We start from the raw sequence: 25,000 nt of genomic DNA, 5'->3' as shown, positions 1-25,000 counted from the left end.
CAGTTAAGAGTCAACCAGCAGGTGTCTTGATAGAGACAAAGACAGTGAGTCAGTGGTTCCTGCACCACAGACAAGCAATTGCTTTGGAGTTGTTGAAAGAATGTTTTGATATTTCTATATGATCAATACGATATGATATCTGTATTACTGGGCTCTATCAGCCAATAGAATAGATGTGCTGTAGTTTGAACGGCGCAGAATTGGAGAGAAAGCGGAACCTTCCTCTTGAGCTACGTTTTCCATATAGCACACCATTTAGGAGCGGGACGATTTGCAGGCAGATGAATGGGTCTACGCATGTTGTAAATGGGTCATCAATATTTATTGAAAAGGTGCGACTACGGTATATGCACGTTGCACCTTTTCCTTTTCAGTGACGATAAAACGTTTTGATTGCACTTCGACTCACGTTGGTTGAGCGCCCTCCGCCTCTTTCCGTGATCAATATTTATTCACAGACGCTGTAATAAACTACAGTCTAATCATATTTAAGTTAATTTCCTTGGAAAGATAACTGCCACGTGATTCTCCCTCCTGCATAGGCAGCCTACTCTATTTCAATGAGACCAGACATATAGGCGCACTTGATCTCACACGCCCAACTAGGAGAGGGGCCGGCAGGTAGCTTAGTGGTTAAGAGCGTTGTGCCAGTAACCGAAAGGTCGCTGGTTCTAATCCCCGAGCTGACTAGGTGAAAAATCTGCCGATGTGCCCTTGAGCAAGGCACTTAACCCTAAATCCTCCTGTAAGTCGCTCTGGATAAGAGCGTCTGCTAAATGACTAGAATGTAAAATGAGAGGAGAGGTCGGCTACTGAACTTAATAATAAAATAATAATAATAATAATATGCCATTTAGCAGACGCTTTTATCCAAAGTGACTTACAGTCATGCGTGCATACATTCTTGTGTATGTGTGGTCCCGGGGATCGAACCCACTACCTTGGCGTTACAAGTGCCGTGCTCTACCAGCTGAGCTACAGAGGACTACAACTTGAAGCAGCGAATGCTGAGAGTGTGAATAAAGAGGTGCTTTTAAAACAACATAGGTAGGCTAACACATGCAAAGCACAAAGACAACCGTTTCCCAAAAAATATTATCTGTGGGACAACTAAAATATTTTAGTCCCAAAGTTGTCTGTCTGACCACAGCATGAAAATGCAGACCGTGATCTATGTTGGGATTGAGCATGGTGTTTAAGACACAGGGAATGCTCTCAACTAAATATCATGGTGACTTCAACCAGACAGCAGCTTTATACTTTACTGTCTGGTCTGTCTATCTTGAGGTAATTACCTCATCGCTCGAAGGCAGATTAGGAGGTGGTGTGTGGGTGGGCGGGAGGCGTTGAGGCTAAACCGCCCCGGCCTCTCTCCCAGGCACGTCTAAGACAATAAACCCCATCCACCTCCCATCTACCTCCCACCCATCCTCCCATCCACCCATCCTCCCATCCACCTCCCATCCACCTCCCATCCTCCCATCCACCCATCCACCTCCCATCCTCCCATCCACCCATCCACCCATCCACCCATCCACCCATCCTCCTCCCATCCACCCATCCTCCCATCCACCCATCCTCCCATCCTCCCATCCACCCATCCACCCATCCACCTCCCATCCTCCTCCCACCCATCCTCCCATCCACCTCCCATCCACCCATCCACCCATCCTCCCATCCTCCTCCCACCCATCCTCCCATCCACCCATCCTCCCATCCACCCATCCTCCCATCCACCTCCCATCCACCTCCCATCCACCCATCCTCCCATCCACCCATCTAACACCCATCCACCCATCCACCCATCCACCCATCCTCCCATCCACCCATCCACCCATCCTCCCATCCACCCATCCTCCCATCCACCTCCCATCCACCTCCCATCCACCCATCCTCCCATCCACCCATCTAACACCCATCCACCCATCCACCCATCCACCCATCCTCCCATCCTCCCATCCACCTCCCATCCACCTCCCATCCTCCCATCCTCCCATCCACCCATCCACCCATCCTCCCATCCACCCATCCACCCATCCACCCATCCTCCCATCCACCCATCCTCCCATCCTCCCATCCACCCACCCATCCACCCATCCACCCATCCACCTCCCATCCTCCTCCCACCCATCCTCCCATCCACCTCCCATCCTCCCATCCACCCATCCACCCATCCTCCCATCCACCCATCCACCCATCCACAGCCCCAATTCTAAGATATTTAACTTGTTTAACTCTGCCACTTCATTGGATTTTATAGCAAAGACATCAAATTGCGTGGAGGACTAAGGCGCCGGGGCGCTGCTATAACTTATTGAATTTCCTGCCTGCAATTACATCAGCAAACGGTCCCTCTATTTACCTGTGTAGACAACTCCATTTATTTCTATTGACATGTTGATGCTGCTAATGCCGGCGGTAGACAGGTTCAATGGAGCCTCTTGTCTGTCATCTGCCAGAGGACGAGAGAGAGGAAAACTCAATATGAGCATTTAGAAAGGGAACACAAGGAGCAGGAGAGGAGCGCCTGGCAGAGTATTGGCGATAACTCCTAGAGTGACAGGGTAAGGAGCAGTTTACTAAAGAGTTCTGAGAGAGAGAGAGGGAACTGTCAACAGATGTAGCAGCCATTTGTACGTGTCGGTTATGGCCAATGGGTTATCTCCCCGAGGAGACTGTGACAGACGGATGAATCATAGCAGACAGGCAGACAGGAGAACTTGGATAGTAGGGTACTTATGAAAACCAGTCTTGGCATGCAGTGATGCAATATTCTCCCAAATAGGAACAACGTGCAAAATTATTATGATATAGACACACACAGTTTCATTTCTGTAACCAGTTTAAATATCAAATCATTCATTTGCATTTTAGTCATTTAGCAGACGCTCTCATCCAGAGCGACTTACAGTTAGTGAGTGCATACATTATTATTATTTTTTGTTTTAAAAAATCATACTGGCCCCCCGTGGGAATCGAACCCACAACCCTGGCGCTGCAAAACGCCATGCTCTACCAACTGAGCTACATCCCTGCCGGCCATTCCCTCCCATACCCTGGACGACGCTGGGCCAATTGTGCGCCGCCCCATGGGTCTCCCGGTCGCGGCCGGCTACGACAGAGCCTGGATTCGAACCAGGATCTTGATGTACTGTATCATTTAATAGTTTAGATTTTTTTTTAAAGCTGGTGCTATCTTTCAAAGATTTATTTAACCACTGTTAAATAACATTTAGCCTGGTCTGACATATTTAATAATAGTTTTGACGTCATCTGTAAATTATAGTGTTTATATGATGGGTTGCAGCCCAGCCAGACTGGTCGGGTCGGCCAGTGGAGGAATTAACCTGTGAAAGATTCTGACTTGTTCTACCATTAAGCTTTAGAGCAAAGCCCATTATTACGACTAATGCCTGAGAGGCAGTCATGTAGAGAGAGATGAAACCACACCTGAGCAGATAGGCCCCTCATTCTTCCTTTAGGCTCTATTATTATTCAGTAATGTGTGACTTATGGCTTGTCGTAAAAACCCACCGCCACACTGAGAAACCCATCAACAGAGTTGGCGGGGCGGACGGCAGGCAGCAGGTTCTGACTCATGACGTCTAGTATTTCCCCCACTAGGTAATGGAGCAGTATTTCTTCAGAACAGTCCTCAGACACCAGACTGCAGATGTTATGATAAATGGCTCAGGTATTTCACAACGAGACGCCACCTATCGTACGGTGAAATACGATTACATGACGTACCACCACTGTGCTACACAGCTGAACCCCAGTTAGATAATAGTGGAGGGCAAACAGTATGACTGAAACACCAGGCACATTGTTGGAGAGGAATGTGTCGTATCTACATCGCTCAGCTGAGACGTCCTACAACACTCAACGATACACACAACAAAATGAGTCAAGGGATATGGTGTTATTTTAGTTTATATTCACCTCCTAACAACTTCAAGGCACGACTGCAGAGTAAAGTGGGCTAGTTTGATATTAAGCAGGTGGATTTAGGGTGTGTTACTGAAGGGGTCGGGCATTACATCTAAATTACACTCATCGTTCTCCAAGTTCTCGTCTGTGGGTTTTCAAATGATTCATGCGTCTGTCATAGTTATACATCATCATTGCGTCAGTATTACAGTTTTATCACATGACATTATAGCATTATAATTTATTTATGTGGATAAATCAACACAATTACGTTATTAATGTGGATAAATCAACACAGTCACGTTATTAATGTGGATAAATCAACACAGTCACGTTATTAATGTGGATAAATCAACACAGTCACGTTATTAATGTGGAAAAATCAACACAGTTACATTGTTAATGTGGATAAATCAACACAGTTACGTTATTAATGTGGATAAATCAACACAATTATGTTATTAATGTGGAAAAATCAACACAGTTACGTTATTAATGTGGATAAATCAACACAGTTACGTTATTAATGTGGATAAATCAACACAATTACGTTATTAATGTGGATAAATCAACACAATTATGTTATTAATGTGGATAAATCAACACAGTTATATTATTAATGTGGATAAATCAACACAGTTACGTTACTAATATGAATACACATGTTTATCTGTTAATATGGTCCTTATTATGCTACTAATGTGAAAGTTTGTTGATTTATCCACATGAATAAAGTAACTGTGTTGATTTATCCACATTAATAATGTAACTGTGTTGATTTATCCACATTAATAACATAACTGTGTTGATTTATCGACATTAATAATGTAACTTTGTTGATTTATCCATATTAATAACGTAACTGTATTGATTTATCCAGATTAATAATGTAACTTTGTTGATTTATCCGTATTAATAACGTAACTGTGTTGATTTATCCACATTAATAAAGTAACTGTGTTGATTTATCCACATTAATAACATAACTGTGTTGAATTATCGACATTAATAATGTAATGGTGTTGATTTGTCCGTATCCACATTAATAATGTAACTGTGGTGATTTATCCACATTAATAACTTAACCGTGTTGATTTATCCAAATTAATAACGTGACTGTGTTGATTTATCCACAATAATAACGTAACTGTGTTGATTTATCCACATTAATAACGTGACTGTGTTGATTTTTCAACATTAATAACGTAACCGTGTTGATTTATCCACATTAATAACGTAACCGTGTTGATTTATCCACATTAATAATGTAATTTTGATGATTTATTCACATTAATAACGTACCTGTGTTGATTTATCCACATTAATAATGTGACTGTGATTATTTATCCACATCAATAACATAACTGTGTTGATTTATCCACATTAATAACGTAAATGTGTTGATTTATCCACATTAATAACGTACCTGTGTTGATTTATCCACATTAATAATGTAACTGTGTTGATTTATCCACATTAATAACGTGACTGTGTTGATTTATCCACATTAATAACGTGACTGTGTTGATTTATCCACATTAATAACATAATTGTGTTGATTTGTCCACATTAATAATGTAACTGTGTTGATTTATCCACATTAATAACGTACCTGTGTTGATTTATCCTAATTATTAACGTGACTATGTTGATTTATCCACATTAATAACGTAACTGTGTTGATTTATCCACATTAATAACGTAACTGTGTTGATTTATCCACATTAATAACGTAACTGTGTTGATTTATTCACATTAATAACGTAAACGTGTTGATTTATCCACATTAATAACGTAAATGTGTTGATTTATCAACATTAATAACGTAACCGTGTTGATTTATCCTCATTAATAACGTAACTGTGTTGATTTATCCTCATTAATAATATAACTGTGTTGATTTATCCACATTAATAACGTGACTGTGTTGATTTTTCAACATGAATAACTTAACCGTGTTGATTTGTCCATGTTAATAATGTAACTGTGTTGATTTATCCACATTAATAATGTAAACGTGTTGATTTATCCACATTAATAACATAATTGTGTTGATTTGTCCGTATCCACAATAATAACGTAACTGTGTTGATTTTTCCACATTAATAACGTAACTGTGTTGATTTTTCCACATTAATAACGTAACTGTGTTGATTTATCCATGTTAATAATGTAACTGTGTTGATTTATCCACATTAATAACGTAAATGTGTTGATTTATCAACATTAATAACGTAACCGTGTTGATTTATCCTCATTAATAATGTAACCGTGTTGATTTATCCACGTTAATAATGTAACCGTGTTGATTTATCCACGTTAATAATGTAACTGTGTTGATTTATCTACATTAATAACATAACTGTGTTGATTTATCCACATTAATAATGTAACCGTGTTGATTTATCCACATTAATAACATAACTGTGTTGATTTATCCACATTAATAATGTAAACATGATAATTTATCCACATTAATAACGTAACTGTGTTGATTTATCCACATTAATAACGTACCTGTGTTGATTTATCCACATTAATAACATAATTGTGTTGATTTGTCCGTATCCACATTAATAACGTAACTGTGTTGTTTTATCCAAATTAATAACGTAACTGTGTTGATTTTTCCACATTAATAACGTAACTGTGTTGATTTGTCCATGTTAATAATGTAACTGTGTTGATTTATCCACATTAATAACGTAACTGTGTTGATTTATCCATGTTAATAATGTAACTGTGTTGATTTATCCATGTTAATAATGTAACTGTGTTGATTTATCTCATTAATAATGTAACTGTGTTTTTTTATCCACATTAATAACGTAACTGTGTAGATTTATCCACATTAATAACGTACCTGTGTTGATTTATCCACATTAATAATGTAACCGTGTTGATTTATCCACATTAATAATGTAACTGTGTTTTTTTATCCACATTAATAACGTAACTGTGTTGATTTATCCACATTAATAATGTAACCGTGTTGATTTATCCACATTAATAACATAACTGTGTTGATTTATCCACATTAATAACGTACTGTGTTGATTTATCCACATTAATAATGTAACCGTGTTGATTTATCCACATTAATAACATAACTGTGTTGATTTATCCACATTAATAACGTACTGTGTTGATTTATCCACATTAATAACGTAAATGTGTTGATTTATCCACATTAATAATGTAACTGTGTTTTTTATCCACATTAATAACGTAACTGTGTAGATTTATCCACATTAATAACGTACCTGTGTTGATTTATCCACATTAATAATGTAACCGTGTTGATTTATCCACATTAATAACATAACTGTGTTGATTTATCCACATTAATAACGTACTGTGTTGATTTATCCACATTAATAACGTAACTGTGTTGATTTATCTACATTAATAATGTAACTGTGTTGATTTATCCACATTAATAACGTAACTGTGTTGATTTATCCACATTAATAACGTAACTGTGTTGATTTATCTACATTAATAATGTAACTGTGTTGATTTATCCACATTAATAACGTACCTGTGTTGATTTATCCACATTAATAACATAATTGTGTTGATTTGTCCGTATCCACATTAATAACGTAACTGTGTTGTTTTATCCAAATTAATAATGTAACTGTGTTGATTTATCCATGTTAATAACGTAACTGTGTTGATTTATCCACATTAATAACGTAACTGTGTTGATTTATCTACATTAATAATGTAACTGTGTTGATTTATCCACATTAATAACGTACCTGTGTTGATTTATCCACATTAATAACATAATTGTGTTGATTTGTCCGTATCCACATTAATAACGTAACTGTGTTGATGTATCCTAATTATTAACGTGACTGTGTTGATTTATCCACATTAATAACCCAACTATGTTGATTTATCCATGTTAATAATGTAACTGTGTTGATTTATCTACATTAATAATGTAACTCTGTTGATTTATCCACATTAATAACCCAACTATGTTGATTTATCCACATTAATAATGTAACCGTGTTGATTTATCCACATTAATAACATAACTGTGTTGATTTATCCACATTAATAATGTAACTGTGTTGATTTATCCACATTAATAACCCAACTATGTTGATGTATCCACATTAATAATGTAACCGTGTTGATTTATCCACATTAATAACATAACTGCGTTGATTTATCCACATTAATAACGTACCTGTGTTGATTTATCCACATTAATAACATAATTGTGTTGATTTGTCCGTATCCACATTAATAACGTAACTGTGTTGATTTATCCACATTAATAACGTACCTGTGTTGATTTATCCACGTTAATAACGTAACTGTGTTGATTTATCCACATTAATAACGTACCTGTGTTGATTTATCCACATTAATAACGTAACTGTGTTGATTTATCCACATTAATAACATAATTGTGTTGATTTGTCCGTATCCACATTAATAATGTAACTGTGTTGATTTATCCACATTAATAATGTAACTGTGTTGATTTATCTACATTAATAATGTAACTGTGGTGATTTATCCACATTAATAATGTAACCGTGTTGATTTATCCACATTAATAATGTAACTGTGTTGATTTATCCACATTAATAACGTACCTGTGTTGATTTATCCACATTAGTAACGTAACTCTTGATTTGTCTCACCGCTCAGCCTCTCAGCCATGTAGAATCAATATACATATAATTTAATAATATGTGTTTGAAAGTAAATAAAGTGTAATATTACCTCTCATGTTGTTCAGCTTGATGTTCATGGGCAGCTGTGTTGCCATGGTGAGGAGGTTCTGCTGCAGCGCATGCTGCATGAGCCTCTGTTGCTCCATCATCATCTTCTTCTCTGGCGGCTCCCCGCTCTCCAGCTTCTCCCTCAGCTGCTCCAACGCTGCAGCCTGTACTGCTGCAGCCGCCACGGTCTGAGCTTCCGCCCCGTGGTGCCCTCCCAGAGACATGGGCATCTCCCCAACACGGCCCTTCAGACAGCCTGCCATCAGGCCATCCTCTGAGGGAAGACAAATGAATTTGTCCTTGGTCACGAAGTGCTTATGGATGGCAGTAGAAAACATTTGGAACTCACTAACGGTTGTACTCTGGCTTGAAATGTCCGGTTTGATATTCAAACTTTGTGGGAAATTATAGCATGAGCAGGCAAATCATGCGAGGAGATTTTTTAAATCACATTTCCTGAGCATTGTGTCTTCAGTCCATCCTGTCTTTAAAATGTAATTCAATTCACCAGTCAGGTCACGGCATTGTGCCTACCACTGAAACATTAGACACAGACACACAAACATACATTTGTCCTCTTTCAAATCACCTTAGTGACCAAAAAACAAATGCCATCCCTATGGTAGCCTGGGTGCCAGTCTGACTGTGGCTTATTCCCAAAAGAGTAACAAGGACTTGGCTATAGAGTACAAACAGAATGGCACCCAGGCTATCCAATATGCAATACCACCAGGCTATCCCTATGGTGCAATACCACCAGGCTATCCCTATGGTGTAATACCACCAGGCTATCCCTATGGTGCAATACCACCAGGCTATCCCTATGGTGCAATATCACCAGGCTATCCCTATGGTGTAATACCACCAGGCTATCCCTATGGTGCAATACCACCAGGCTATCCCTATGGTGTAATACCACCAGGCTATCCCTATGGTGCAATATCACCAGGCTATCCCTATGGTGCAATACCACCAGGCTATCCCTATGGTACAATACCACCAGGCTATCCCTATGGTGCAATACCACCAGGCTATCCCTATGGTGCAATACCACCAGGCTATCCCTATGGTGCAATACCACCAGGCTATCCCTATGGTGCAATACCACCAGGCTATCCCTATGGTGTAATACCACCAGGCTATCCCTATGGTGCAATATCACCAGGCTATCCAATATGCAATACCACCAGGCTATCCAATATGCAATACCACCAGGCTATCCCTATGGTGTAATACCACCAGGCTATCCCTATGGTGCAATACCACCAGGCTATCCCTATGGTGCAATACCACCAGGCTATCCCTATGGTGCAATACCACCAGGCTATCCCTATGGTGTAATACCACCAGGCTATCCAATATGCAATACCACCAGGCTATCCCTATGGTGCAATACCACCAGGCTATCCCTATGGTGCAATACCACCAGGCTATCCCTATGGTGTAATACCACCAGGCTATCCCTATGGTGCAATACCACCAGGCTATCCCTATGGTGCAATACCACCAGGCTATCCCTATGGTGCAATACCACCAGGCTATCCCTATGGTACAATACCACCAGGCTATCCCTATGGTACAATACCACCAGGCTATCCCTATGGTACAATACCACCAGGCTATCCCTATGGTACAATACCACCAGGCTATCCCTATGGTGTAATACCACCAGGCTATCCCTATGGTGCAATACCACCAGGCTATCCCTATGGTGTAATACCACCAGGCTATCCCTATGGTGCAATACCACCAGGCTATCCCTATGGTGTAATACCACCAGGCTATCCCTATGGTACAATACCACCAGGCTATCCCTATGGTGCAATACCACCAGGCTATCCCTATGGTGCAATACCACCAGGCTATCCCTATGGTGCAATACCACCAGGCTATCCCTATGGTACAATACCACCAGGCTATCCCTATGGTACAATACCACCAGGCTATCCCTATGGTACAATACCACCAGGCTATCCCTATGGTGCAATACCACCAGGCTATCCCTATGGTGTAATACCACCAGGCTATCCCTATGGTGTAATACCACCAGGCTATCCCTATGGTGTAATACCACCAGGCTATCCCTATGGTGCAATACCACCAGGCTATCCAATATGCAATACCACCAGGCTATCCCTATGGTACAATACCACCAGGCTATCCCTATGGTGTAATATCACCAGGCTATCCCTATGGTGTAATATCACCAGGCTATCCCTATGGTGCAATACCACCAGGCTATCCCTATGGTGCAATACCACCAGGCTATCCCTATGGTGTAATACCACCAGGCTATCCCTATGGTGCAATACCACCAGGCTATCCCTATGGTGTAATACCACCAGGCTATCCCTATGGTGTAATACCACCAGGCTATCCCTATGGTGCAATACCACCAGGCTATCCCTATGGTGCAATACCACCAGGCTATCCCTATGGTGCAATACCACCAGGCTATCCCTATGGTGCAATACCACCAGGCTATCCAATATGCAATACCACCAGGCTATCCCTATGGTGTAATACCACCAGGCTATCCATATGGTACAATACCACCAGGCTATCCCTATGGTGCAATACCATATTAATAATAATAAGAAAAAGCCATATCTCAGACTGGCCAATAAAAATAAAAGATTAAGGTGGGCAGTCTGAGATATGGCTTTTTCTTTGCAACTCTGCCTAGAAGGTCAGCATCCCGGAGTCGCCTCTTCACTGTTGACGTTGAGACTGGTGCTTTGCGGGTACTATTTAATGAAGCTGCCAGTTGAGGACCTGTGAGGCACCTGTTTCTCAAAATAGACACTAATGTTTGTTTAGTGTGTTCCAATTTTCCCAGAAGTGGTTAGATTCTATGGATTCTTCAATTACATTGAGCTGATTTCTGACATGCTGTTCCTTCTTTTTCCGTAGTGTATTTCTGTATTGTTTTAGTGATTCACCATAGTGAAGACATAGGCGCAGGTTTTCTGTGTCTCTATGTTTTTGGTTGGATTGGTTTCTCAATTTCTTTCTTAGGTTTTTGCATTCTTCATCAAAACATTTGTCATAGCTGTTCATTTTCTTAGGTTGTCTGCTTGACATTTTTAGATTTGAAAGCGAAGCTGAGAGGTCAAATATACTGTTTAGGTTTTCTACTGCCAAGTTTACACCTTCACTATTACAGTGAAATATTTTGTCCAGGAAGTTGTCTAAATGGGATTGAATTTGTTATTGCCTAATTGTTTTTTGGTAGGTTTCTACACTACTTTCATTCCATCTATAGCATTTCTTAATATTATGTAGTTCCTTTGGCTTTGATGCCTCAGGATTGAGTATTGTTCTGTTCAAGTTCTGTTATTTTGCTATACTGTGATTTTGCTGTGATCTGATAGGGCTGACCTCTCTATTTCTCTCTCTTTCTCTCCCCCCCTCCTCGCTGCCTCCCTCTCTCCGTCCGTCCGTCCGTCCGTCCGTTCCCCCCTCTCTCTCTCTCTCTCTCTCTCTCTCTCTCTCTCTCTCTCTCTCTCTCTCGTTTGGTATTCCACCCCTAATGTTCCTCATGCTCCCATTATTATCCCACACCTCCTCCTCCCAGAATGCTCTTTGTTTCGGCAGGTAGCTTAGTGGGTAAGAGCGTTGTGCCAGTAACCGAAAGGTCGCTGGTTCTAATCCCCGAGCCGACTAGGTGAAAAATCTGCCGATGTGCCCTTAAGCAAGGCACTTAACCCTAATTGCTCCTGTAAGTCGCTCTGGATAATGTTTCTGCGTTCGTTCCTCTGTGACGCAGCCAGGAAATTGGCAGCAGGGCATCATGGGTATGAGGAAGTTCTGCAAGATGTTTCCTCTTCCCAGTGATGACCAGACTGCCCACAGGTTTTATGTGGGTGAATGGACGGCAGTGTGTGTGTGTGTGCTGTTGGGGAGTAGTGATTGTGAAATCATTAAACCCATGAAAATAACTCTAACTTCTCCTTCTGTGGTAGGTGTTATCATGCTATCTTGTCTCCCAGATAGATATTCTGTGGTAGGTGTTATCACGCTATCTTGTCTCCCAGATAGATATTCTGTGGTAGGTGTTATCATGCTATCTTGTCTCCCAGATATATATTATGTGGTAGGTGTTATCACGCTATCTTGTCTCCCAGATAGATATTCTGTGGTAGGTGTTATCACGCTATCTTATCTCCCAGATAGATATTCTGTGGTAGGTGTTATCATGCTATCTTGTCTCCCAGATATATATTCTGTGGTAGGTGTTATCACGCTATCTTGTCTCCCAGATAGATATTCTGTGGTAGGTGTTATCATGCTATCTTGTCTCCCAGATAGATATTCTGTGGTAGGTGTTATCATGCTATCTTGTCTCCCAGATAGATATTCTGTGGTAGGTGTTATCATGCTATCTTGTCTCCCAGATAGATATTCTGTGGTAGGTGTTATCACGCTATCCTGTCATTTGGAATGAATCCCAGACAAACCACATCATTCCCTTTTTGTTATTCTATGTCTTTATTTTATATAATATTCTCTATATTTAACAACACCACTAAGTGAGCCTGGAGTGAACCAACCACATCCGTCAAACCAACCACATCCGTCAAACCAACCACATCCGTCAAACCAACCACATCCGTCAAACCAACCACATCCGTCAAACCAACCACATCCGTCAAACCAACCACATCCGTCAAACCAACCACATCCGTCAAAGCAAACACATCCGTCAAACCAACCACATCCGTCAAACCAACCACATCCGTCAAACCAACCACATCCGTCAAAGCAACCACATCCGTCAAAGCAACTACATCTCATCTTGTTGATGGATCTTTACCTCTACCAGGGCAGCAGCATGGCAGGCTCTTCCTGTCACAAGCAGGCAGTAAAGTACTCCGTGTCTCACCTTTCTTGATGTTGTGTCTCTGGGTCAGGTGTGCTCCGTTGTGGGTGGACATGGCCAGGTGAGGCATGCTCATCTTGGGGGAGGAGAGGATGGAGGGGGTCCCTGCTGGAGAGTAGTTAAAGATGGCCGACCGGTAGCTCTGGCGACGCCCCTCGCGGCGGTTACTGTCGATAGCTGCCTGGAGCTCTCCGGGGGAGCTCAGACGCCTCTTTTCACATTCGTAAGGGTAGAGGTACTTCATATACCTGTCGGAAGGGAACAGGGACAGTATGAGGAGGACATTTTACAACATTTTACTCCAAGAGGCTGCCATAATGCTTGTGTCATCCTGGATGTCAACAAGGTTACATTATGTCATTTATTACAGGTGGGGACTGTCAACAAGTTAACATTATGTCATTTATTACAGGTGGGGACTGTCAACAAGGTTACATTATGTCATTTATTACAGGTGGGGACTGTCAACAAGGTAACATTATGTCATTTATTACAGGTGGGGACTGTCAACAAGTTAACATTATGTCATTTATTACAGGTGGGGACTGTCAACAAGGTAACATTATGTCATTTATTACAGGTGGGGACTATTAACAAGGTTACATTATGTCATTTATTACAGGTGGGGACTGTCAACAAGGTTACATTATGTCATTTATTACAGGTGGGGACTGTTAACAAGGTAACATTATGTCATTTATTACAGGTGGGGACTGTCAACAAGGTAACATTATGTCATTTATTACAGGTGGGGACTGTCAACAAGGTAACATTATGTCATTTATTACAGGTGGGGACTGTCAACAAGGTAACATTATGTCATTTATTACAGGTGGGGACTGTCAACAAGGTAACATTATGTCATTTATTACAGGTGGGGACTGTCAACAAGTTAACATTATGTCATTTATTACAGATGGGGACTATTAACAGCCAACCTATAAAATATAATGTAAATAGTGGTAAACAACATCTTAGTTGTACATTTATAATAAACGGTTTATAATAACAGTAGTTGTATTACTTTTCTGACTGTTCTTAAACAATATGGAGCTCAGACCCCTGTTTTCACATTGGTAGGGGGAGAGGTACTTCATATACCTGCAGACAGGTAATACACATCAAACAACACATATTTATTCAGGGTTAACATTCTGATACTTCTTGGGGAGCATTCATTGACTTGCCCGCTTAAATAAAGGTTAAATAAATACATCAAATTGTCTATTGCTGTATGTTTCTCTAGCATTTAAACTTGGTCAACACTACCTAAACCTTGCTGTCTACGAAGGCCTCTGTCACAATAGCCAGAAGAATAGGAATCTGCTTTGAGGATGATGCAATTGCTTCCTCTCTACTGTGATCAGGATTATACAGAGTGAAGGGTTGGTGTGTATTAACACAGGGCCGGCTCGCTCATTAGGCAGGATTATGCTGGCAGATTGACGAGGGCAGCATTTTCTGAGCTAAACTGACCAAGGCGCACCTCCAACAACACATAAAACCTCACATAATTCTGCCCAAAAAACAATGACAATTTCTCTGAACCAGTGGCCTATGGCAACCAGGTCTCAGAGCATTTCATATTATTCTGTACGTAAATACGAGACACTCCATTTAGTATGATATGTTACGTTTCGTATGGTATGTATTCATTTGTGAATGTCCATCACTCATCCGTATGATATGTTACGAATTACAATTCGTATTATATGTTACGAATTTTCAAAATGTTACAATATATTACACATTTTCAAAAAATATAAAATGTTATGAATTCTAGATAGGTGACTAGCGTTAGCTAGCTGGCTAATGTTAGCTAGGCTAGGGGTTAGGGGTTAGGATTAAGGTTAGGGTTGAGTTTAGGAGTTAGGTTAAAGGGTTAAGGTTAAGGTTGGGGGAAGGGTTAGCTAAAAGGGTTAGGTTTGGGGTAATGGTTAGCTAACATGCTAAGTAGTTGCAAAGTAGCTCAAAAGTAGTAAGTAGTTGAAAAGTTGCTAATTAGCTAAAATGCACAAGTTGTCCTTGATGAGATTCGAACTCGCAACCTTTGGGTTGCTAGACGTTCGTGTTAAGTTGCTAATTAGCTAAAATGCACAAGTTGTCCTTGATGAGATTCGAACTCGCAACCTTTGGGTTGCTAGACGTTCGTGTTAAAAATGCACAAGTTGTCCTTGATGAGATTCGAACTCGCAACCTTTGGGTTGCTAGACGTTCGTGTTAAGTTGCTAATTAGCTAAAATGCACAAGTTGTCCTTGATGAGATTCGAACTCGCAACCTTTGGGTTGCTAGACGTTCGTGTTAAAATGCACAAGTTGTCCTTGATGAGATTCGAACTCGCAACCTTTGGGTTGCTAGACGTTCGTGTTAAGTTGCTAATTAGCTAAAATGCACAAGTTGTCCTTGATGAGATTCGAACTCGCAACCTTTGGGTTGCTAGACGTTCGTGTTAAAATGCACAAGTTGTCCTTGATGAGATTCGAACTCGCAACCTTTGGGTTGCTAGACGTTCGTGTTAAGTTGCTAATTAGCTAAAATGCACAAGTTGTCCTTGATGAGATTCGAACTCGCAACCTTTGGGTTGCTAGACGTTCGTGTTAAAATGCACAAGTTGTCCTTGATGAGATTCGAACTCGCAACCTTTGGGTTGCTAGACGTTCGTGTTAAGTTGCTAATTAGCTAAAATGCACAAGTTGTCCTTGATGAGATTCGAACTCGCAACCTTTGGGTTGCTAGACGTTCGTGTTAAAATGCACAAGTTGTCCTTGATGAGATTCGAACTCGCAACCTTTGGGTTGCTAGACGTTCGTGTTAAAATGCACAAGTTGTCCTTGATGAGATTCGAACTCGCAACCTTTGGGTTGCTAGACGTTCGTGAAAAGTTGCTAATTAGCTAAAATGCACAAGTTGTCCTTGATGAGATTCGAACTCGCAACCTACTTTCGTTTTTGCCTTAAGAAACCATCTGTCTTATTTATTCATACCAAACGTAACATATCAGACTAATTTTAGTGTCCCGTATTTTTGTTTACTATGTTCCGTCCTACTCTATGAGACCAGGCTGCATTTGGGCTTTTTTAGGTGAACGCTGATGCCGCCCTGTGATAAGAAATGCCTACTTTGTCAAAGGCAGGGATGCAAAATATGTATCCTGTCCATGCCCAGCGTGCCTCTCCGTCCAAAAATTCATCTAACATAAATCATGTAGCAGATATAGGATATGGTAGAAAGAGAATGTGACCTTTTCTGACGCCTACAGACTGGAAATAAAATGAATGACTATGTAATGAGACAGAAACGTTTTTACATCATGCAGGTTCCTCCGATCAAATAGCCTAACTTAAATAATAATAATAATAATATGCCATTTAGCAGACGCTTTTATCCAAAGCGACTTACAGTCATGCATGCATACATTTTTTCGTGTATGGGGTGGTCCCGGGGATCGAACCCACTACCTTGGCGTTACAAGCGCCGTGCTCTACCAGCTGAGCTACAGAGGACCACGTTTAAATGGCGCCCATTTAAATAAAAAAAATGCGCTGACATGTTAACAAACAACACATCTCCTAAAAACAGGTCAAAGTAAAATGGACGATATGGAAATGGACAATCAGGCTACTCACAACTGCTGTCCAGGAGTTTCATCCCGTGGGCTAAATTGTAATGATCAGTGGTTTCGGGTTTGTATTGTAAACACATTGCAAATAGGCTCAGGATAACTCCTCCTGATAAAGTTGTGTAGCTGATATTCAGAGCTTAAATAGCCAAATGGATTAGTCACAGGAATCAGGACTAATAGAGCCAATTTCCAAATTCCATTGCGGGCTGACATGGTAGGCTACACCTCAGTAAGCATTGACCGACGCTGATGTCTTTTGGCAGTCTTTATTTGGGTGCAGTCCGGACTTGATTTCCACGGCCACGGACGTTGGTTTTTGGTCCGGTCCGGACCAAATCTGAACCAATCATAGAAGTTTATGTTTGGTTCAGATTTTGTCCAGTCTGGACCAGCCTTGATTTGGCCCAAACATAGATGTCTATACATGATGTCTTTTCAACTTTCATTCAGAACCGACAACTAACCTGATTTCAATATCCGGAAAATACATATTTTCCACATCCCAAAAATATGTATCTTCAACGTTGTCACGTCTCCTCCCGTTGCTCCCCTCCGGCGCTCTGATTCGCCGGTCTACTGAGCCACCGGTCTGAGCGCACCACCTCGGCAACACCGGAATGGAAACCCAACGCACCCTAATCACCTCCAGCGCACCTGCACCTCATCATCTCATCACCACCCCTGTTTAGCCCTGGACTGTTCTGGATGATGTTGTGTGTGATTGTTTAGCTTCGTGTCGTTTACTCTACCTTTCTCTGTTATTTCTCTTTGTCATTGTTAAGTAAACCTTGACCTTGTTAATTCCTGCGTCTGCGTCCTGCCTCTTCGTATACTCAGTACTCGTCACAGAATCACACACCACGAAAATGGATGCAGCAGGAGTTTCCCAGTGCCTGGACGAGCACCAGCCCAGTTGAACGCCGCCATGCAGGAAGTAATCCAAACTCTGCATAATCTGCCCAGCGCTGCGGTTCCACCTCAGGGAGCGGCGAGTGCATCCAATCCACCTGTTCCCGTGCTATCACCCACTTCTGCGGGAACCCTCACCCTACCGGAGCTCTATGACGGTAAAACTACTAAATGTAGCGGCTTCCTGCTACAGGTTTCACTTTATCTGGCGCGTCAGCCTGGGGCATATCCATCTGACCAAGCCAGGATAGCGCTGGTGATTTCACTACTTAAAGGAAAGGCGCTGGATTGGGCCACGGCAGTCTGGGAAGGAGAGGACGCAGTGGCGCTTCCCTACCCCACCTTCCTCGCTCGGTTCAGGGCGGTGTTTGATCATCCCACGGAGGGAAAGGACGGGGGTGAGCGTCTCCTCCATCTACAACAGAGCGAAGGGCCCTCGCCCGAGCTTTCGCACGGTGGCGGCGTCTTCCGGCTGCTCTACGCACGGCCTTCAGGAGAAGCTTACGGGAGGACATTAAGACGGAACTCGCATGTCGGGACGACGAGATGGACCTTGATACCCTCAACACCACGTCCATCCGTCTTGATGACATGTTGAGAGAGAGACGGCTTTCCCAACACCTCCCGGAGCCTCGACGCTCACCCCATCTGAGCTATGGAAGCCGCCCTGCTTCCGAGTCCTCACCCATGGAGGTGGGCAGCACCACCTACACCACCACGGACCACAGATCTCCTGGCGGCTCCCCATCTAGGCGGTATGACTCCCGCTCCGTGAGTGTGACGGCATCTCCTATCACAAAACCATTGTTTTTAGTGCCCATAACGGTGACTGGTTATTCCTTCTCTTCCATATCTACTGCAATGATAGATTCCGGATCAGCGGGGAACCTTATAGATAGGGAGCTGGTCTCTGAATGGGGGTTGCCTAACGTTCCACTGCCATCTCCGCTACATGTCACCTCACTGGACAATAAACCCCTTGCATGTCATTTTTCCCCATCACCATCCCCATTCCTACACTACTGGAGCACCACGAGGAGCTGTCATTCCACATCGTCACGTCACCCCTTCACCGGATCATCTTGGGATTGCCCTGGCTCAGACTACACAACCCCACCATCAATTGGATCACCAAGAGTATCACAGCCTGGTCCACCTCATGCCGGAAGACCTGCCGGTGGTTCGTTGTTCCACATCAGTGGAGAGTCCGGAGTCCGCCCTCCAGCCCAACATTTCACGTGAGTACGCAGATCTCTCCGATGTCTTCTCTTCATCAAAGGCTACGTGTCTCCCTCCTCACAGGCCCTGGGACTGCGCCATTGACCTGCTGGATGGACAACACCCCCCGAAGAGTCACATTTACCCCCTTTCCATGGTGGAGACTGAGGCCATGGAGAAGTATGTGCCGGAGACCCTGAAACAGGATTTCATCAGACGCGCTACCTCTCCTGCCTCCGCCAGCTTCTTCTTCATGGCCAAAAATGACAGAGGACTGAGACATTTTTTACATTTTAGTCATTTAGCAGACGCTCTTATCCAGAGCGACTTACAGTTAGTGAGTGCATACATTTTCATACTGGCCCCCCGTGGGAAACGAACCCACAACCCTGGCGTTGCAAGCGCCATGCTCTACCAACTGAGCTACAGGGGACCATGCATTGACTACAGGGGGCTGAACGCAGTCACCACCAAGTACCGGTACCCCCTCCCTCTGGTTCCGTCGGCCATCGAGCAGCTACGAGGGGCCCGGTACTTTACCAAGTTGGACCTGAGGAGTGCCTAAAACCGGATCCGAATCCGGGAAGGAGACCTCAGGCCACTATGAATACTGCGTCATGCCCTACGGCCTCGCCAACGCACCTTCTGTGTTCCAGTCCTTCGTCAATTACGTGTTCCGTGACATGCTGAGTAGACAGGTGGTGGTGTACATCGACAATATCCTGATCTACTCGGCTACGTTCGAGGAGCACGTCAGGGACGTCCAAGCTGTCCTACTCCACCTCCGGGAACACAGCCTGTTGGTGAAGGGGGAGAAATGGGAATTCCACCAACAGGCCATCTCCTTCCTGGGATACAGGATCAGTCCTCAGGGGGTGTTCATGGAAGGAGTGAAGACGGACGCCGTCAGAGCTTCATGGTGGCCGTAGATCGGTTCTCCAAATCATGCAGTTTTTTGCCCCTAACTGGTCTTCCTTTTGCTCTCCAGGTCGCTGAGGTCCTGTTCCAACAGGTCTTCCGGCATTATGGACTTCCGGAGGACATCGTCTCGGACCGTGGCCTCCAATTCACCTCCCGAGTGTGGAAGGCTTTCATGGAGTAGATCGGGGTCACGGCCAGCCTCACTTCCGGGTATAGGCCTAAGTCGAATGGGCAGGTGGAGCGCATGAACCAGGAACTGGGGAGGTTTCTTCGTTACCACTGTCAGGACCGGCAGGGTGAGTGAGCGAGGTTTCTTCCAAGAAACTGAGCCCCCGGTTTGTGGGGCCGTTTAAGGTCCTCCGGCGGATAAATGAGGTATCATACCGGCTGCTCCTTCCCCCTCACTATCGTGTCTCACCCACTTTTCATGTGTCTCTCCTCAGGCCAGTGGTTCCTGGTCCTCTGGCGAATGCCGTCCCCCGAGGTATGCCACCTCCGCCCCTGGACATTGACGGGAGTCCGGCGTATGCGTTGAGGGACCTACTGGTTCTCATTATTAAGTAAACCTTGACCTTGTTAATTCCTGCGTCTGCGTCCTGCCTCTTCATATATCAGTACTCGTCACAAACGTCTGGAAAATACATATTTTCACCTTTTATTCAGAACCTAAATTGAACCTGACTTCAACATCTGGAAAATGTTGGTTACTGGGACTATTCTAGCTTTGTGGGGGGCAGCAATTTTTTTGGTCTCGACTAGGGTGGCATAACGGCCAGGACCGACCCTGCCCCTAACTAACAGGCTCTCTGCTGTTCTCCTCTCCACTGTGATCAGGACTAGACACATGAATCCCCCTCTACTCCAACCCTATCATTGTCATGAATGGCTGTAATGGTAGTAATGCACATACCATCGGAGCAGAACATAAATGTTATTGTGCCTATCAATACTCTGCTAAAACATAATGACTGTGGTGATTCAATAAGGTATTTATAAGAGGAACAGCAGGCGTTAGATTATTTATTTCGCGTTATTTATAGAACATTATGCTGCCATATTATTCTGAATCAAGCGTAGTGTCACAGGAAAAGGGTTTTATTTCCTGTTTAAGGACAAGAGACGGCTTTCAATCTGGGAATCAGCTTTGAATCCTTTGAATCTAACACTCACATATCTAACACATAAAAACGTCTGTTTTATGCGGTTCCAACACACACGTTGTTTTAGTACTCTGCATGGCTACTGGTTCTACGTCACTACTGTAGGAGCTAAAAGGGAGTCTAAGCCGCGCTAGCAGGTTATCTCTCGTTATCACCAGCGGATTCACTCACTGTGTTAATGTATGGGTGCACCCTTACAGAGCTTCACTCACTGTGTTAATGTATGGGTGCACCCTTACAGAGCTTCACTCACTGTGTTAATGTATGGGTGCACCCTTACAGAGCTTCACTCACTGTGTTAATGTATGGTGCACCCTTACAGAGCTTCACTCACTGTGTTCGCAGGGTGAAAGCTGCACTGGTGATGGAGGTAGGGAGGTTGAGGCCTTTGGTGATCTCACGCCATATCTTCTTATTGATGACCTCCACTAAGCCGCCTTTTTCTGTGACCAGCTTGTAGAGCGTGTACAGATCCAACACCTGCTTGGCCATGATGGGAATACGATTCACTGGGGTCCCTGCAGAGACAAAACACAATATCCACAATCAATGCTATTAACTTCACTCCATCGATAGAGAGGGTTTCCTCCAACGCTGGCTTATAAGGCCAGTCAAATAGCTGACAGCTTGGTTAACAAGACATATTACTTTTTGAAAAACTCCCTCTTGACTTTTGATACAGTATTTTATTAAAAGGGGCAATCGATGAGAATGGGGGCGTGCTCGGTCCTCTTCTTTTTCCTGTAGTCCACAATCATCTCCTTTTGTCTTGATCACGTTGAGGGAGAGGTTGTTATCCTGGCACAACATGGCCAGGTCTCTGTAGGCTGTCTCGTCGTTGTCGGTGATCAGGCCTACCCCTGTTGTGTCATCGGCAAACTTAATGATGGTCGTGCCTGGCCATGCAGTCATGGGTGAACAGGGAGTACAGGAGGGGACTGAGCACGCACCGCTGAGGGGCCCCCGTGTTGAGGATCAGTGTGGCAGATGTGTTGTCACCTACCCTTACCACCTGGGGACGGCCCGTCTGGAAGACCAGGATCCAGTTGCAGAGGGAGGTGTTTAGTTCCAGGGTCCTTAGCTTAGTGATGAGCTTTGAGGGCACTATGGTGTTGAATGCTGAGCTGTAGTCAATGAATAGCATTCTCACGTAGGTGTTCCTCTTGTCCAGGTGGGAAAGGGCAGTGTGAAGTGCAATAGAGATTGCATCATCTGTGGATCTGTTGGGGCGGTATGCAAATTGAAGTGGGTCTAGGGTTTCTGGGATAATGGAGTTGATGTGAGCCATGACCAGCCTTTCCAAGATAGTTTACTCAGGCCGTTTACCATTGAAAAACATTGTCACGGTTCCTGTCTGTGTAAGTGGGCCGTTCCCTCTCTAGCGTGAGCATGCTTTTCCGGCTTGAGCTCATGGTTCCTCCATAACATCTGGAATGCTAACGCGAGAGAGGGAACAGCTGGCTCTGGTCTTCTTGTTGTCCCGTCCCGCTTGCTCCACCCGCCCCGCCCAAAGTAGAAAAAAATGAGCCAGTGAGATGTCTCGCCCTGGGGCACCCCCTCTGCGAGGCAGGGGCAATAAGTAGACCAGAGTGAAATGAGGGAGTGGGGTGTCTCGCTTTCTCTACCATCTTTGGCAGTACAATATAAAATATACCATTTAGCAGACACTTTTATTCAAAGTGACTTACAGTCATGCGTGCATACATTTTACGTATGGGTGGTCCTTGGAATCAAACCCACTATCCTGGCATTGCAAGCCCCATGCTCTACCAACTGAGCTACAGAAGACCACTATGACCATCCCTCAACTGTTTACCAAAATAGCGGCGGGGTGTCCCGCGTTGTTATTGTTTGAATTGCAGATTGCCCCTTTAAAGTATGAAAAACGTATGCGCTCACTAACTGTAGGTCGCTCTGGATAAGAGCGTCTGCTAAATTACTAAAATGTAATGCATCCTCTGGAATCAAACTGTAATGTTATAGAAGGGATGTTTTTACATTTACATTTTTACATTTTAGTCATTTTAGCAGACGCTCTTATCCAGAGCGACCTACAGTCAGTGAGTGCATACATTATTTTTTTCATACTTTTTTAGTGGAACAAACTGTTATTTTATACACAAAGAATTATGAGCCTTCATCAAAGTATATGGAACAGAATGTTTCTATGCTTTCTTGTAATGTGAAAACAATAGCTCAGGAAATAGTCGGCTCCACAAACAAGGCAAGTGATGTCACTACACTGTTAGATGAATCTTTAAAAGGAAATAACTCAAAAAATGTAATAAATTAATAAAATTAACTAACATTCTGGTATATACAATTAAAACATTAAAACAGCAGATTTACAAATACATTTCTATTGTACATGTGATATTTAAATACACCTTATATGTGAAAATAACATTACTTTAAACAAGACTTTCAGCTCTTCGACCACAAACTGACTGGGGATCCTCATCCTCTTTTTGTTTTCGTTCCACTCAGGTCTTAGTTAGCAGGGTAAAAGGAGGCAGATAGTCAGTTTAACGCAGAGAGGGAAGGGTCAGCCTGACCGGAGATAATCAACCTGTATTTTCCTGATAGAGTTCCATTGTGCCCGTCGGATTTACCATAATGCCAATCAATACCTGCAGAAATACAGTGCAAACAATAGCAGCAAGCAGCGCAGGGCTGTGAGAGAGGAGGAGAGGAGGGGAGGTGAAGTATTGTCTGAGGAAGTAAAAACACATCATTTGAGGCTGGTCATTATTGGATGGCTTCGCTGACAGCGGGACTGACTGAATAGAGAGACACTATTAAAACTAGAGATTTATCTGGCCTCTCCTGCAGGACAATGCTGCCATTATATCTAAAGTAGATATATAGTCATCTAGTAGCACCACCCAAAGCCCATCTATCTTCCAACTCTACACTAAACTGTCTGTATATCACAGCTGCATCGTGGCAGCTGTCTGGCCTGGCTGTCTGGCCTGGCTGTCTGGCCTGGCTGTCTGGCCTGGCTGTCTGGCCTGGCTGTCTGGTCTGGCTGTCTGGCCTGGCTGTCTGGCCTGGCTGTCTGGCCTGGCTGTCTGGTGGAAGTGCTCTCAGGAGGAGTGGGGTGTGATTCTAAATAAAGAGACTTCTCAAAAGGTTAATGGACGTACTTTTGAGTTCTCTCATAATTAAGATTGAGATACTTGACTGACCGTAGGGTAACATTCAGCTTGCTGTTACTATAGTAAGAGGTGTTAGAGTCAATAAGAGTGCAGTTAATAACAGTACAGTGGGTTAATACAATAGTATTCTTATACAGTACAGTGGGTTAATACAATAGTATTCCTATACAGTACAGTGGGTTAATACAATAGTATTCCTATACACTACAGTGGGTTAATACAATAGTATTCCTATACACTACAGTGGGTTAATACAATAGTATTCCTATACACTACAGTGGGTTAATACAATAGTATTCCTATACGGTACAGCAGGGAAGAAATGAGACGACCATAGAAGACCTTCTGAACTACGCCCTCCTCATATAGCCCAAACACACCTTGATCTATAAAACTATGATTTATCCCGACCCACAATGGCCGACCCAACGAGCACCAGGGCAATAAATAA

General features: G+C 43.1%; 1 protein-coding gene across 4 annotated transcripts in view; it reads right to left on the bottom strand.

Moving 5' to 3' along the window:
- LOC121584473 (AT-rich interactive domain-containing protein 3A) overlaps positions 1–25,000 on the bottom strand; it is a 225,725-nt gene that overhangs the window by 1,394 nt on the left and 199,331 nt on the right. For all 4 annotated transcript variants that reach the window (XM_041900362.1, XM_041900365.1, XM_041900361.1 and 1 more), the window contains 4 exons: positions 21,726–21,909; positions 13,564–13,808; positions 8,680–8,952; positions 2,363–2,452 (listed from right to left, as the gene is read on the bottom strand). In XM_041900362.1, coding sequence (XP_041756296.1) covers positions 2,363–2,452; positions 8,680–8,952; positions 13,564–13,808; positions 21,726–21,909 — 792 coding nt within the window. The remainder of the gene's footprint in view (positions 1–2,362; positions 2,453–8,679; positions 8,953–13,563; positions 13,809–21,725; positions 21,910–25,000) is intronic.

This window comes from Coregonus clupeaformis, unplaced genomic scaffold, assembly GCF_020615455.1.
Source record: "Coregonus clupeaformis isolate EN_2021a unplaced genomic scaffold, ASM2061545v1 scaf0503, whole genome shotgun sequence".
In the NCBI taxonomy this organism is placed as follows: domain Eukaryota; kingdom Metazoa; phylum Chordata; class Actinopteri; order Salmoniformes; family Salmonidae; genus Coregonus; species Coregonus clupeaformis.
The sequence above is the reverse complement of the archived record's forward strand: the minus strand, read 5'-3'. Positions and strand labels throughout refer to the sequence as shown.